Source organism: Phyllostomus hastatus, unplaced genomic scaffold, assembly GCF_019186645.2.
Source record: "Phyllostomus hastatus isolate PE091 unplaced genomic scaffold, TTU_PhHast_1.1 phas_scaffold_78, whole genome shotgun sequence".
Classification (NCBI taxonomy): Eukaryota; Metazoa; Chordata; class Mammalia; order Chiroptera; family Phyllostomidae; genus Phyllostomus; species Phyllostomus hastatus.
Genome location: NW_025334041.1, coordinates 84,991,712 through 85,007,406, shown reverse-complemented (window position 1 = coordinate 85,007,406; position 15,695 = coordinate 84,991,712). Strand labels below are relative to the sequence as shown.

Here is a 15,695-nt window from a genome sequence, read left to right as displayed (position 1 = left end):
ATGGCTTTCTGACTTGGGTTTTTATTGTGAAAGTGCCTGTTTTGTTCATGTGTCCTGAGAGAACATGCATTGTGACATACCTGGCTAACTTAAAAGCAGATTGCCTGTGAAGCACAATTTGAGTCCAATTTTTGAGGTATGGAGTTTTAGCTATCATGACTGGGTTTTTTACTCAATCTCAAATAATAGGGCTCTGGTTATTTTGCAGAGTATCTCTGAAGAATGGACAGAATTGCCCTGGCTAACTACAAGCTACGGTTCACAATGGATAAATGTTGGCGTGCTTTTTTACTTTCTGACTTTTTAAAATTTTGCTCTTATATCTTGTAGTTTCCAATCAATCTTATATGATTGCTACTTTAAAATTCAGTATAAAATCCTTTCATATATAGTTTAAAACTAAAGTGTGTGTGTAGTATTTTTCTTCAGTTATTTAGCATTTCTGAAAATACCAAGTTATCAAAATTTAAAATAGTCCATAAGGAGGGGGGATATGAATTGATCTGAGAAAATGATTTACTTAATTTAGGGAATATACATCTTTTTCATTTTCTTAGTTTCCAGTTTTCTATTTTAATTTTTTAATGATTAGGTAGCATATGGTATCAAATAGCAAATTATAAATTGCATGGTTAAACAAAGCCATTCATCTAATGTGCCTGTGAACCCTACAAGTGGTTTAGTAATTTATCTGAATAGCTGTCTTCACCATGCTTAGTATTTAAAAGTTTAAAACTTTTGAAATGGGAGGCAGTTTCTGTACAATGTATATATACATACATATTTAAGAAGTTATTGATTTGCATGTTATAAAATTAAGTCTCATTTGCTAATACATGATAAATTTTATAGAATAAAAGGTGAATTTGTGTTAAAGGTTCATTTTAGTGAAGATGAAACCTGAAAATGAGTTGTGTGTGAAATTCTCACTTGATATCCACAGGAGAATTTGCAAACCTAAACTTCTGATTGCTTCTGATTTCAGAGACGCCCGAGTGGTAAAAGACATGGCAACAGGAAAGTCTAAGGGATATGGCTTTGTCTCTTTTTTCAACAAATGGGTGAGCTCGATAAAAAGTGCATGTGCAGTGCTTCAAGAGTAAAGAATGAAAATATTCATTTTATTTTAGTTATTAATCTTTTCTTTCATGTGCCATTTGTTCATTTCACTGAAAATTAACACCTGCACTAAAGGATATGTTCTTTCTCCTCTTTGGCCATTTATTCAACTTCTGTTTAGTACCTATGCATGCAAAGTACTGATAAAATGTTTTCAGAATATAGAAAGTGGAAATGTTTAAATTATCAGCCAAAGATATTGAAAATCTCATTTTATCAACCTGTTTTATATGCCCATCATGATAATTTAAAAGTAGCTAATAAAATGCTTCAATAGGTGGGGACTTTTTAAATTGTTTATTAATGTACTTGAAATGTTTCATCATTTCTTTCATCCAACAAACATTTACTGAATACTAATTCACATGGATTTGAAATTTCTGGTTTTTGCAGAGAAAAGGAAGGACAGTGCAATTTATCAAATGAGAGGTGAGAGTAGGGTATATAAAGAAAGAAAAGGCTCATTTCATGTGACAGCTGGAGAAATCTTTGTTGTGTCCTCTATACAGTGTAATACTGTGCTGTAGGTATTTTTTTAAAAAGGCCTTGGCTGGTGTGGCTCAGTGGATTGGGTGCTCGTGATTCCCCCTCAGGGTACATGCCTGAGTTGCAGGCCACATAACCTGTTGGAGGCATGTGAGAGGCTCTTGCATATGGATATTTCTTTCCCTCTCTCCCTCCTTCCCCTCTCTAAAAATAATTTTTTTAATATTTAAAAATATTTTTAAAAAAGAATAAGGAAGCTTTGTAAGTCCAGATTATGGAAAGATTTCCATGGTATATTGTTAGGTGGGAAACCTTATTTAGGTGTAAAAGGGAAGAGAACATATGTTTGTATGGTGTGCATGCATGTGTGTGTTTTCTTTTGCTCATAAACAAACAACCTTGTTGCAGCGTTTCCTGTTAGCGAATAGGTAATAAGAGTTAGGCAGATGGGGGACAAAGAGGGAAGTTTCTCACTGTATTGTATGGTTTGAGGTTTGAACCTTGTAAATGTATTACAAATTCAAATAAAGTAATTAGTGTTTTAGTGTGGTAACTCAAGGTTTAAAACAGTTAAATGCAGAGATATCACACTTCCAAAAATATAGGAGTGGGAAATTTGATAGGCACTAGTCTTGCAGTATACACAAAGGTTTCATTAACCTTGGATTTTCTTGTATTGCCTCTCTCTACGTTATGACTTTTTTGTCAATGGTAAGTACAGATTTACTGTACTTGCTGTGTAAGAGTGCCTTAGAATGAACCATTGAAAGTTTTTTATAGTATAAAATGTGTTTTAGAAAAGACTTTTTTTAGTTTAGTAAAGGGAATATTTGAAATAGATACATAATTTCTTGATGGCTTCAGATTGAATACATCAGCATCAGTTATTGTGCCAGTTCCTTCTTGGTTTTTACAGTTATGCCAAATAGTGTCAGACTATTTTGTTTTTTCTAGTTCCTGTGTCTACTTAAATTGGAACTAATACCTGGTTATCCCTCACTGTGAGTTCTTAGTGAGGAATATTTGCTATAGCATGCAACCATTTTGCCTAGAATTTACTTCTCAAATAAAAAATCTGCCCTAAAAATGTTTACGTGGATTACAAATTCAGGTAAGGGAATGTAGAATGCAGTGGCATTGCGCAGTTCACACAGGAACATTATGTCTTCTGGTTGGATTATTTAAGTGTATAATGCAATATAGCTATCATCTTCTCGTGAAGTGAAAATGTCTTCCAAGAAAGTGAAAAAACCTGTGAAGAAAGTGGGTAAACCTAAGAGGTCAGGAAGAACCCACATATTAGAAGAAAAATTGTAAATGGTAAAGCATATTGAGAAGTGAAAACACAAAATTCTACCATATATTGTCCCATCTACCAATTATAAAATTTTTTTCTGTGAGATGAGAAAATAAAAACTGTGAGAATGTAGTTGGTTCTGAAAGCTTTACTGTTAATCATAATAGGAAAATACCCCATATATTGGGCTGATACCACAAATAGTGTGAGTTCCTTGGAGGGTGGATATATGTAGGATTTTTAGTATACTATTTGAGAAAGTAGGTTGGAAGCTTTGGGTGGAATAGGAATTTGCTCTTTCCATTTGATATAATGGAATAAAGGTTCCTGCTATAGATACATTACATATTATATATTATATATTACATATATATATATGTATATGTATGTATATGTAATGTATATGTATTACATATATATTACATATATACATGTGTATATATACATATATGTGTATATTACATATTACACACACACACACACACATATAAATTTAAAAGATTTTATTTATTTATTTTTAGGGAGTGAGGAAGGGAGACAGAAAGAGGGAGAAAAACATTGATCATTGCCTCTTGCATATCTGCAGCTCGGGACCTGGTCTGCAACCCAGGCATGTGCCCTGACCTGGAATCAAATTGTCAACCCTTTGGTTTGCAGGCCAGTACTCTTGCCAGAGCAAGTCCCCTGCTATATCAAAATCACTATTAAATGCATATTTAGTATGAAATAGAATCAGATAGCAAAGAATGTCTGTGGGTAGCCTCTGGAGTTAGCCAGAGATGAATTTGAACCCTGACAACCATCACAACTTTGAGTAAGCAGTTTAATCGAATCTTCTTGAGTTTATATTTCAGGTTTTATGAAACCTGTGATGTGTGATTACTAGGCACTGGTGTTGTGAAGTGCCACAGTCCAGATTGCAGTTACTCCCTTTGCCTCTACCCATGTTGTGCATGCTAGGCAAACCCCAATATTGATTGAACATACCTTTTTTTTTTGCCTACTCTGCCATAAGTGAATGTTGCTACAGAAAAACTGGTTTCACTTCTAATTTAATGGTCACACACGTTAGATGAGCATATAATGCTATGTTTGCAAACCTGTTTCTCTAGTAAATTTGATGTCCTGTTCTTTTTATTTTTCTACTTACTGATTTGAGAGAGAGAGAGAGAGAGAGAGAGAGAGAGAGAGATACATCGATTTGTTGTTCCATTTGTTTATGCAGTAATTGGTTGGTTATTGTATGTGTCCTGACCAGGGATCCAACCCACCACTTTGGCACATCAGAGAGCATTCTAACCAACTGAGCAGCCAGGGCTGCATTCTTTGTTAACTATTTCATGTCCCCTCCTATCTCTTCAAATATTCTTTACTCTTTTCTCCACCATCACCCTGAGTAGCCTACCTTATACTTCACTAAGAAAATAAAAGCTATCATACAGGAATTCCTCAGATTTAAATTTTTTTTTATTTTTTTATTTTTTTTTACTTTTAGAGAGGGGAGTGAGGGAGAAGGGGAGAGAAACACCAGTGTGTGGTTGCCTCTCCCACTCCCCCCACCAGGGACCTCTCTGGTGTCCTCACCTAGTAGCTGCATCACTCGGATCTTTGTCTTCATCTTTACATAGTCCCCTTCCCTCTGTGTGTATCCACATCAGCTTCTCCTCTTCTTATAAGGACATCAGTCTTACTGGATTTAGGGCTAACCTAAATCCAGTATGACCTCATCTTAACAAATACATCTGAAAAGACCCTATTTCCAAGCAAGGTCACATTCATTGTTACAGGGATGTGGTGTTAGTTAGAGCTTCATATTAGTTTAAGGGACACATTTCAACCCATAACGGTAGATAAAGATCTTATGGAGTTCAACAAACTGGTCGGTGTGGTGAACAATGTTTCTTTAAAAGAATACAATAGTACCCCTTATCTGCATTTCACTTTCTTTGGTTTTAGTTACCCAAAGACAACCACCATCTGAAAATACTAAATGGCTAATTCCAGAAATAAACAACTAATACATTTTAAATTTAATGCCATTCTGAGTAATGTAATGAAATTTCACTCCATCCCACTTAGGACATTAATCATCTCTTTGTTCAGTGTTATCCACACAGTATATACTACCTGCCCATTTGTGGGTTAGCTGTGTATTATCAGATCAACTGTAGCAGTACTGCAATGCTTATTTTCAAGTAATCCTATTTTACTTAATTATGGACCCAAAGTACACGAATAGTGATGCTAGCAATCATCTATGTCAAAGAGAAGCCATAAAGTGCCTTCTTTGAGTGAAAGGTTAGTACAGTACATTAAGATATTTTGAGAGAGACCACATTCACATAACTTTTATTATGGTATATTGTTATAATTGTTCTATTTTATTAGTTATTATTAGTAATCTCTTACTATGCCTGATTTATAAATTAAACTTTATCATAGGTAGGTATTATGTATGCGTGTTTGTGTATATGGGAAAAACATAGCATATATAGGGTTTGGTACTATCTGCATTTTCAGGCATAAACTGAGGGTTCTGGAACATATTCCTTACACATAAGGGGAAGCTACAGTATGTATTTCCTTTTTGTGGGTCTCAAGATGGCTTTTATCCTTGACTTTGTTCTTTTGCTAAGTTAAGTCCACATTTGACACGTGCAGACCAAAGCTGTACCCCAATTACTTTTCAGTTCACTCTAAGCTGGCCCTTTTTTTTTCTCTCTAATATCTCTCTATCGTTGTCCACCAACACTTCTGTTTTAAAGTTCAGTTCTTGGCTCTGTGACAGTACATTTTTGTGGATTTCTTCCTTTATCACTAGCTACTCCTTAGTCACCTTAGCTGTCAACTTTTCCTTTACCCAACATTCAGGTTTGCTGATTTTCAGGGGCTCTGTCCCAGGATGCTTTCTTTTCTCTCTCATTTTTCTCCGTGACTCTAATTTTATATCTCCACTTCAGTTTATTTCTTTGTGCTCTATGCATATAAATGAATGATCTTCATGTAAGTGTCTTATAAGCATCTCAGACTTAATGTGTCTTCAGTGGAGTTCTTTGTTTCTTCCTCAAAACTTGTTCCGCTCCTCTCTCCCAGGTTTCGTATTTCAGTAAATGCTAGTGGTACTGTCCTGCCCTACTATCGAAGTAGGAATTAGGAAATATCTTTCATTCCTCTTCTTTTACTTACTATGCATCCCCTAGTTCTGTTGACTTCCTTTAGATTACATTCACTGCTACTGTACTAGACCTGACTGCAAACATTTTTTAAATCTGGATATTATATTAGCCTCATAAAATATCTTTGTCCTTTTACTACCCATTTCCCTAAACCATTCTCCTCCTAGTACTAAGAATGGCCTTCTTAAAACATGAATTAGAGCATGATAATCTCTTACTTAAAATCTTTCTGGTTTTTCTTCAGGCACCCTTCCTTTTTGCTCAGTAGATTCCACTGAAATTTAGTCATCTTTCATATTCTTTCAGGTGCATATGAATCTCTTTATTGCCTTTACGCACTTTACAATGCTTTTCCTTCTACCTGGGCTTTCTTCCCTGGTGTTGTGACTTGGCTAGCTCCTTTTCTCTCAATTTCTGCTCAACTATCATTTCAAAGAGACCTTCCCTAATCATGCTACCTAAAGTAGATCCCCATGTCCATAATTCTATCTCAACCTTTTGTTCTGTCATGGCATATACAGATTGCAATTACTTTATTTGTTCCCCCAAAAGATGTAAGCAGTGTGGCAACAGAGATCAAGTCTGCCTCACTCAACAACATATCCCTAGCACTTTAACCTGCTGCCTAAAACATGATAGCTGTTTAATGTTTACTTGTTGAATGAAATGAGAAATGAAATACAGTGGTACCTCAGTACTTGCTGGCTTCAGAACTTGTCAAACCTGGCACTTGTCATGTTTTGACAAGAAAAAAAAATGTTTCAGATTTCGAAACTTGTTCACCACTTGTCATACCTGCTAAAACTTGTATAAGTCATGACAGCAGCCCCCAAAAGAAGATGCTTCATCAGTTGTCACTTGCTCGCCACTCATTGGAATGACTTAATTACGAGTACTGAGGTATCCTGTCATTAGCAAACTTCTATAAAGTGAGACTTTCATCCGTAATAGTCCAATTTATTACATGAACTTTTAAGACAGCTACCTCAGAAGGGTTTTGGGCTTTGGTTTTTTTCCACTGATTAACATTACCAAAATTTGGTATTTAAATAAAAGAAAGATAATTTATTTTTTTTACATTCTTTTTATTGTTGTTCAATTACAGTTGTCCCAGTTTCCCTCCCCTGTCCTTGCTCTCACTTGCCCTGTCCATTCCCCTCTCACCCCATTGTCCTTGTCCTTGGGTCCTTTATACATGTTCCCTGACTTGACCCTTCCCCTTCTTTTCCCCATTATTCCCCCACACACACCTCCCCTCTGGTCACTGTCAGTATGTTATTTCTGTGTCTAAAGAAAGATAAAAGCACCATTGCATTTTAGATGAGCTATCATATATTGTGTACTTCAAAAGGCATTTTCATTTAAAAATATTTGTGAAAAGCATACACAAGTTTTCTCTATGACCAACAGTTTTTAAACACTAACTAATAGTGGGTTCTTTGTTATTTCTAATGTTGTGTGGAACAGGATGCGGAAAACGCCATTCAACAGATGGGTGGCCAGTGGCTTGGTGGAAGACAAATCAGAACTAACTGGGCAACCCGAAAGCCTCCAGCTCCAAAGAGTACATATGAGTGTAGGTGTATTGGAGAAGAAAAGGAAATGTGGAATTTTGGAGGAAAATACACTAGATTTTAAATGTTAGAGCTGTTCCCGGAGACTTATTGCAGAACTAGATGAGAAGCAAATCAAGACTACTATTCTAAAATGTACTTAGTTTTCATTTTTGTAATTACACATAATAAATATTATCTCTAATGTCAAGTCTCCTGTTAAATAGACAGTATTGGGTAATATTTTAGACATTCTTGGGGGAGGTTTAATCTTCATTCATATGTAATATATATGATATAAGTATTTTGGTCAAGGTAAATATTACCATTATAGTAGTGTAGTTAATGCTGCATTTCTCTTTCTGAACATTTTATTTAATGAATTAAAAATATAAAACTTTCCATCCCCAGCAAACACCAAACAGCTCTCTTATGATGAAGTCGTAAATCAGTCTAGTCCAAGCAACTGTACTGTATACTGTGGAGGTGTCACTTCTGGGCTAACAGGTATGGGAGTTCTACTTGTGTGGCATTTTGAGATTAATTTTTAAACTGAAAAGCTTAATATTGCTAGGATTTTAATTTAACTTAATGGGTTTAAAAAATTTTTTTGTCTTAACAGAACAACTAATGCGTCAGACTTTTTCACCATTTGGACAAATAATGGAAATTCGAGTCTTTCCAGATAAAGGATATTCATTTGTTCGGTAGGGGTAGTTTTGTTTTTTTCTTTTAATCTTTTTTCCCCCAAAACTATTTTTAAATATTTAACTTAGTGGTTTTCTTAAAAATTTACCTTGGTAGCCCTGGCTGGCGTAGCTCAGTGGATTGAGCGTGGGCTGTGAACCAAAGTGTCACAGGTTTGATTCCCAGTCAGGGTACATGCCTGGGTTGCAGGCCATGACCCCCAGCAACTGCACATTGATGTTTCTCTCCCCCCCTTCCCTCTCAATAAATAAATAAATAAGTAAGTAAGTAAGTAATTTGCCTTGGTTATAAAGAAGTAAAAATTTCTCTTAGCATTGAGTGTATTTGCCAGGTTTTTTTTTTTTTTTAGAGCTCTCTTCTTCCAACACAAAGCCAGTAAAATATCCTGTACCAAAAGAAGTTTCTCCAAGCCCTAGCCTAGTGGCTCAGTTGGTTGGAGCATCATCCCGAACACCAAAATGTTCAGTTCTTGGTGGGGGCACATACAGGAGGCAGCCAGTTGATGCTTTCTCTCTTTCTCTCTCCCCCGTCCCCTCATTCCCTCCCTCCTTCCCTTACTCTCCACACACACACACACACACACACACGCACACACACACACGACCTCCCTCCCTCCCTCCCTCCCTTACACCTACTAAAATCAGTGACCATATTCTCTGGTGAGGATTTTTTTTTAAATGTTTCTCCAGAATTACAAGATCTTTAGGGTAGGGGAAGCAAAGAAAATATGCCATGTGTTGATTCTTATACATGAACTGCCTGGCTCAACTTGATTTTTAAAAATAAGGTTTTATTCTGAACTATTTAAAATAATTTATATTGAATGATTGTTAATATTGTTTTTAATAGATTCAACTCCCATGAAAGTGCAGCACATGCAATTGTTTCTGTTAATGGAACTACCATTGAAGGTCATGTCGTGAAGTGCTATTGGGGCAAAGAAACTCTTGATATGATAAATCCCGTGCAACAGGTGAGAGGGTTCTTGGCTTTGCAAAGTAATACTAATAATAAGGTTATTTGAAAATGAAATTGCTGATAATCCATGTTAATAAGTTTCTAGTTCATACTAAAATGACAGTATATAAGGGATCTTCCTACATGTATTATAGTTCCAGAGTGGTGGCTCATGGATTGCAGTTGTGACATGATGAATGTGACCGCCTCAATTGACTCATACACAGTGGATTTTAAAATGCTCCGACAAACCTAACAGGGTATTAAATTTTTTCTTAATACTTGGTAGATTTATTCACATACTCTTTGGAGAACTGACATGCATTGTTGACGCAATTAAAAAAATGTAGTTATATTTATGTTTAGGGCTTTGGCATTTTGCTGCTTTTCTTTTTTCTAGGCAGCTTTAATGGTTAACTTGATCCCACAAAGATTTCTATGAGGGAATTGTAAATGGAGCATCACTATAAATAGGAGTAAGAAAACCCTAAACTATAAGTTCTTTAAATACACTGAATATAGAAGTAAATAATCTTTGTATTTTCCTTATCTAAAGGAAACAGTCATAAAAAGTGTACAGAACACTTGAACATTATACTGAGTTTAATATTTATTACTAGAACATTACGCATTGCCTTACAAAGAATATGCCATTCAGAGCATCAGGTCGAGTTACAGCAATATAACCTCACTTTTTTTTTTTAAAGCAGTCACTTGCTAAACTTTTGTTGATTCTTTCATTTTAAATGTAATGATGGCCCTATGTGTTATGGCTATGCATATTAGTTATTTGTGGTATATTAGGACCTAACTTCAAATAATACTAATAATCTGGTGTAATTTTACTTAATAGCCAAATCAAATTGGATATCCACAAGCTTATGGCCAGTGGGGTCAGTGGTATGGAAATGCACAACAAATTGGCCAGTATATGCCTAATGGTTGGCAGGTACCTGCATATGGAATGTATGGCCAGGCATGGAACCAGCAAGGATTTAAGTAAGCATATTTGCTCTTTTCCTTTATTATTAGCCTTTGAAAATGTCAAGAACTTTGGGAGAGATTTTAAGTACCTTATTTTTTCAGACTATAACATGCACCTAGGTCTTAGAGGAGGAAAATAGGAGGAAAAAATTGAAGCAAAAAAATGTGGTAAAATATTTAATAACATAAATAACATAGTATTTCACCAATGTAAATGTAAACAGAACTCAACAGCAGCATTAACAACCATTATTCCTCCCAAATGGTGGGAGTGGAGTGCTCTTACAGTCCAAAAAATATGGTAATTAGTAGGTAATGTTGCCCTCTTTCTAAAGCATAGCTTTAGCCTTTGAAGGATTTATTTAGAGTGGTTTTTAATTTATAGTTTTGGGTATATCTCTTTAAAATTTTTCCCAGAGAAATGTTGCCTTGAAGTTAAACCAGCATTACAAGAATTTGGGTAATGAAGCAACTAATATTTAAGTAAGAAAATAAGAGCTTGCTCTGGCTGGTGTGGCTCAGTGAGTTAAGTACCAGCCTGCAAACCGAAAGATTGCCAGTTCAATTCTCAGTCAGTGCACATGCCTGGGTTGTGGGCCAGGTCCCTGGTTGGGGGTGTGCAAGAGGCAACCGATTAATGTTTCTCTCCCTCTCTTTGTCTCTCCCTTCCCCTCTCTCTAAAATTAAATAAAATAAAATCTTAAATAGAAAATAAGGTCTTAATAGTTATTAAGCTTTCTTGTGACTAATGGTCACTTGGCAATTCTTTCATCAAATTTTTTTGCTGGTGGTTTTATTTATTTTGTTTTTTTTTCTGTGCAAAAGGGTTTATTGTCCCATGGAAACTTCTTGATAAACCCTGAATTGTGTAATTTTGCTTAAATTTCTGAGAAACAAACTAGAAATTAAAGTACTTTTTTATCATTTTTATTTAAAAAGTAATCTTATATTTATAATGTTGAAAAACTTTATGAACTTACATATGCTGATAATTGTTTTACTTTCTTCTTTGAGTAATATAAATGTCATATCAAATGGTCAGGTTTATTTTAGGAAATGACTTGTTCAATGTTTGTCCAACCCAGTTGGACAATATTCCTTCCTGAAACAAACCAATAAACAAGTGTTGGAGAGGCTGTGGAGAAAAGGGAACCCTAGTGCACTGTTGGTGGGATTGCAGACTGGTACAACCACTATGAAAAACAGTATGGAATTTTCTCAGAAAACTAAAAATGGATCTGTCTTTTGACCCAGCAATTCCACTGCTAGGATTATATCGTAAGAACCCTGAAACACCAATCCAAAAGAACCTATGCACCCCAATGTTCATAGCAACACAATTTACAATAGCCAAGTGCTGGAAGCAGCCTAGGTGCCCATCAGTAAATGAATGGATCAAAAAACTATGGTACATTTACACAATGGAATTCTATGCAGCAGCAAGAAGGAGCTCCTACCCTTTGCAACAGCATGGATGGAGCTGGAAAGCATTATGCTAAGCAAAATAAGCCAGGTGGTGAAAGAAAAATACCGTATGATCTCACCTTTAACAGGAATTTTATCAACAAAACAAACAAGCAAAATATAACCAAAGACACTGAAATTGAGAGCAGGCTGACAGTGATCAGAGGGGAGAGGGGAGGGAATTTCAGGGGACAAGGGGAAGGGTTTGCAGAAACAAGCATGAAGGACATGTGGACAATAACAAGGCGGGGAGTGGAAACAGGAGGGAGATGTGGAGGGCTGGGGGTTTGGGCTGGGATGAGGATAAAAGGCAGAAAACTCTACTTGAACAACGATTAAAATAAATGTTTTTAAAATTCCTTCCTGATATGAAAGATGAGTTTTCTCTGATGTCAAAGGGGATAAATGTTTACAGTTAAGGGTATTTTCATAGCTGTAATTAAACTGCGTGAATTAAACCTATGAGGGTGCTTGTTTTTAAGAAGAAAAACTTTTGCTTTCCTTTCATAACAATTCTTATATTTGGGCTTCAGAGAAAGTATATTTCCTTTATGTATGTTATTTATTCTTTGCATTATATTTTGTTTTAACCAGTGGATTTCCTTCCCCTCTGCTTCTTTCACATGCTCTACCAGTCAGACACAGTCTTCTGCACCGTGGATGGGACCGAATTATGGAGTACAGCCTCCTCCAGGACAGAATGGCAGCATGTTGCCTAATCAGCCTGCAGGGTATCGAGTGGCAGGGTATGAAACCCAGTGAAAAAGGACTCCAGAATCTAAAGCCAGTGGCTCAAGGCTACAGGGAGTGTAGTAAAGCCGTTGTTTACTTAAAGATTTATCAAATCAGTCTGTGCAAATGTCAGATACAATATATTTATTTAAAAGGTTCAATTTTTAATCATGAATTTACTTACCATCCATATTGTTTTAAAAAGAAACAAGATGCTGGATGTCTGCCAATTTTTGCATTCATCAACTTTTTAAATAAAGTTTCTCAGATCCTTGTTTCATATACAAATGCAGGGATTGCTGCCACTTTTTTTAAAATTAAGAGGCAGAAAATTGCACAATGTTGAACTTTTTTCCACTAAAGTAGTGTGCAGTTTTAGTTTGCATTCCTAATATGATTTCAGACATGTAATATAAAGATGTTTAAAAAAAAAAAAAACCAAAACTGTGCAAAGCCTAGAAGTTCTTTGTAATCTTCAGCTTGTGCACAATTCTGTTTTAAGTTTTTTTGTTTGTTTTGTTTTTTTAAGGTATTGTTCGAACGATCTCATCTTTACCATTTTTCCCTTTGGGGTTTTTAAATATAAATTATTAGTTTACATCATTTTTGTATCTACATTTTTTCAGAAATTTGTCTTGCCTTATTAAAATTCTGTAAAATATGCTTAATGGGAAAAAAGAAGTTCACTTAGATTGAAAACTTTTCTCAGATGGATTAATTGCATTCATCTTACATTTTATATGAGAAGGTGCCTCAAGAACTCCCTGTTGACCTTGTTTAAAAGAATTTTTATCTTCTGATAAATTTTGCTGTGTACCAGGAAATACAAAAACAAAACTTGTTACTAAAGAAAATCTCTGAAATGTGATGAGTTATTTTGAACCTGTGCTAATTTCATGTGTCAACTTCTACATTTACATGTATTATTTCATTATGTAAAATGTTTGACCAGTTTAGTATTTTGCACAGTTAGGAGACTTTGTATGTCATTCCCTTCTTAAAGGTATCATTCAGAGTTGACAGGAGATTTATAAGGTTTTAAGTTGTTTGCATGTGGATATCAAATATACACTTTGGTAGTCTTTGAATGCAAAGTCATCTGCTCTTGTTTTTTGAGAATTTTGAAACAAAATTTTATGTAAAGAAATACATTAATTTGCCATTTTCTAGTGATATGTACTCAAAAAGAGTAAATCAACTTAATTTTAATTTGTACAAATGATAGCTGTGAAACTGTAGAAAATCCTTATGTCAGGCTTGGGGTTTGTTGTGAACTCCAAAATTAGCCTGAAGAACCAGCTGAGCAAAGCATTTTTTAAATGTTCAGAGGCCAAAAGATAAACAAACAAAAAAAACTTAAAATCCTACCTCTTTAAAACAGCCTTCAAAGAGGAGAATCCTCAGTGCAATCATTATTTTGATTCTTTTGGTACCTGCTTTCCTAGAGTTCCCAACTTTATTATTTTTGGGTGGTTCCGAGCATTAGAGGTTTAATCTTTGATGGCATTGTTCTAGTTTTGAAATTTCTAGTACATTTCAGAATCTCTTAAATTAGTTATGGGAGATTTTGTTTTGTTTCATTTTCAGTGAAACTCACAAACTCCCTTCTTCCTTGACTCACAAATGGCCCCAGTATACGTATTTGGGTGGGCAGTTGTTTTTAAGACCTTCAGAGAGCTCCTAGCATTTTATTTAGGAACAGAAAAGGCCTGTGAAATTTTTGTGTTTTCCTGGCCAGTAGTATTCTCCAAGCAGGAGCAAATGACTCTAAGCTGGTCTCTAAGCCAATACTCTTGTAAACCAGAGCCCAGGAAAGACAACTAGTAGGTATATAATTCTCTGGAGCTCAATTCTATGCAGTTGTACTGATGTTTCATTAAGTCACTGTGTATTTTTAAGTGTTACATTAAAAGTTGCTTTATGAAAGATGAGCAGATTTTTTAAAATACCTGGAAATTTTATTTCCTTGTTAACTTCTACAGATCAGGGCATGCAACCAAAAGCAGCTTAAGCGAAATACTCAAAAAATAAAATATCAGGAGCTATTTTTAAATTCTTCTGGCTTATGTTTCTATTTTAGGACCCTTATTTTTCTCTGTTTCAGAAATATTTTACTACACAACTGTGGAATGCAGGGTAAATTATTTGAGCATAGATAATTAATCAAAAATATAGTTTTTCTTTCATTTTGACCTATCTCAAGTAATAACACTTTTCATTAGCCAGTATATTTTTTTATTGCACAAATCTTAAAATGTACATTGACTGCTTTTTGAAAAGAAAGTGGTATTATTCATGATGAAAAGGTTACTACTGAACAAATTCTTATTTCAGGAACATTGCTAACTTTGGTTTAAATCTTACTCTAGTGTTAAAACAAATCATTCAGAGACTTTTCAGTCTAAACCTACTGTCATTAGTATCAGGTAAGGAAATTAAAAGTTTTTAAAATGGTTTTATTCTCTGCGATATGCATTCAGATTTTACTTTAAAATACATCTGGTACTGTAAAGAACCTAAAGTGATTCACACTTAATGAATGGGTCATTAATCCAGTATTTTTTGCCCTGTTTGGATATTAAAATTCCTTTATGTTTTCTATAACCTGTGGGATCTTCTTGCAGTGATTATTGTGTGATTTTTGGGGGGTTTTGGTGTAGCTATATTGTTAACATTCATTCAAATATTTGTTTGATTTTTTTTTTTTAATCTTATTCCAGAAACAATGGTTTGCATTGTGTTACTATTTGATGCCACAAAGAATTGGAATTCTCTGGATTCTACTCCTTAATGGAAACCAAGATCTCATTTTCCTTGTTGATATTATTTCCCTATTGAGAACAAGATTCACATCGTAGTTTTATTCTTCTCTTTTGTCCCTGTGCTTCCTCCTCTTCCTTTTGTATATGATGTGTTAGAGTTATATTACATTTGAGAAGGCAGTTGATAGGACTAGATTGCATATACAAAGAGAGTTAGGTTTATTAAGTGCTGTAGGGTGTTCTTGAGGTTAGAGTTAGTTTAAAAATAAAATGTGTTTATAGGAAATAAAAAGCACACCATTTCCATGAAAGAGTGATTTCTAAAAACAAAATCATTTTTTGTATGGGGATTATTACATTTTTTTTCAGTCATTGCATTTTACTGTTGTGTTTAGAACTTGAAGAATATACCTCTAAAACATGAAATTTTCATTTAAGAGCCATAATAAAATGTATG

At 34.8% G+C, this 15,695-nt stretch overlaps 1 protein-coding gene across 15 annotated transcripts in view; it reads left to right on the top strand.

Annotated features, from left to right (window-relative positions):
- Positions 1-15,695, top strand: part of TIA1 (TIA1 cytotoxic granule associated RNA binding protein) — a 35,337-nt gene extending 19,642 nt beyond the window's left edge. For 6 of the 15 annotated variants that reach the window (XM_045827330.1, XM_045827326.1, XM_045827329.1 and 3 more), the window contains 8 exons: positions 986-1,061; positions 7,546-7,654; positions 8,043-8,138; positions 8,254-8,338; positions 9,189-9,312; positions 10,150-10,295; positions 12,380-12,490; positions 15,197-15,695. In XM_045827330.1, the coding sequence (XP_045683286.1) occupies positions 986-1,061; positions 7,546-7,654; positions 8,043-8,138; positions 8,254-8,338; positions 9,189-9,312; positions 10,150-10,295; positions 12,380-12,490; positions 15,197-15,227 (778 nt within the window). In that variant the 3' untranslated portion in view covers positions 15,228-15,695. The other 9 variants (XM_045827332.1, XM_045827328.1, XM_045827331.1 and 6 more) reach the window with 6 other exon arrangements.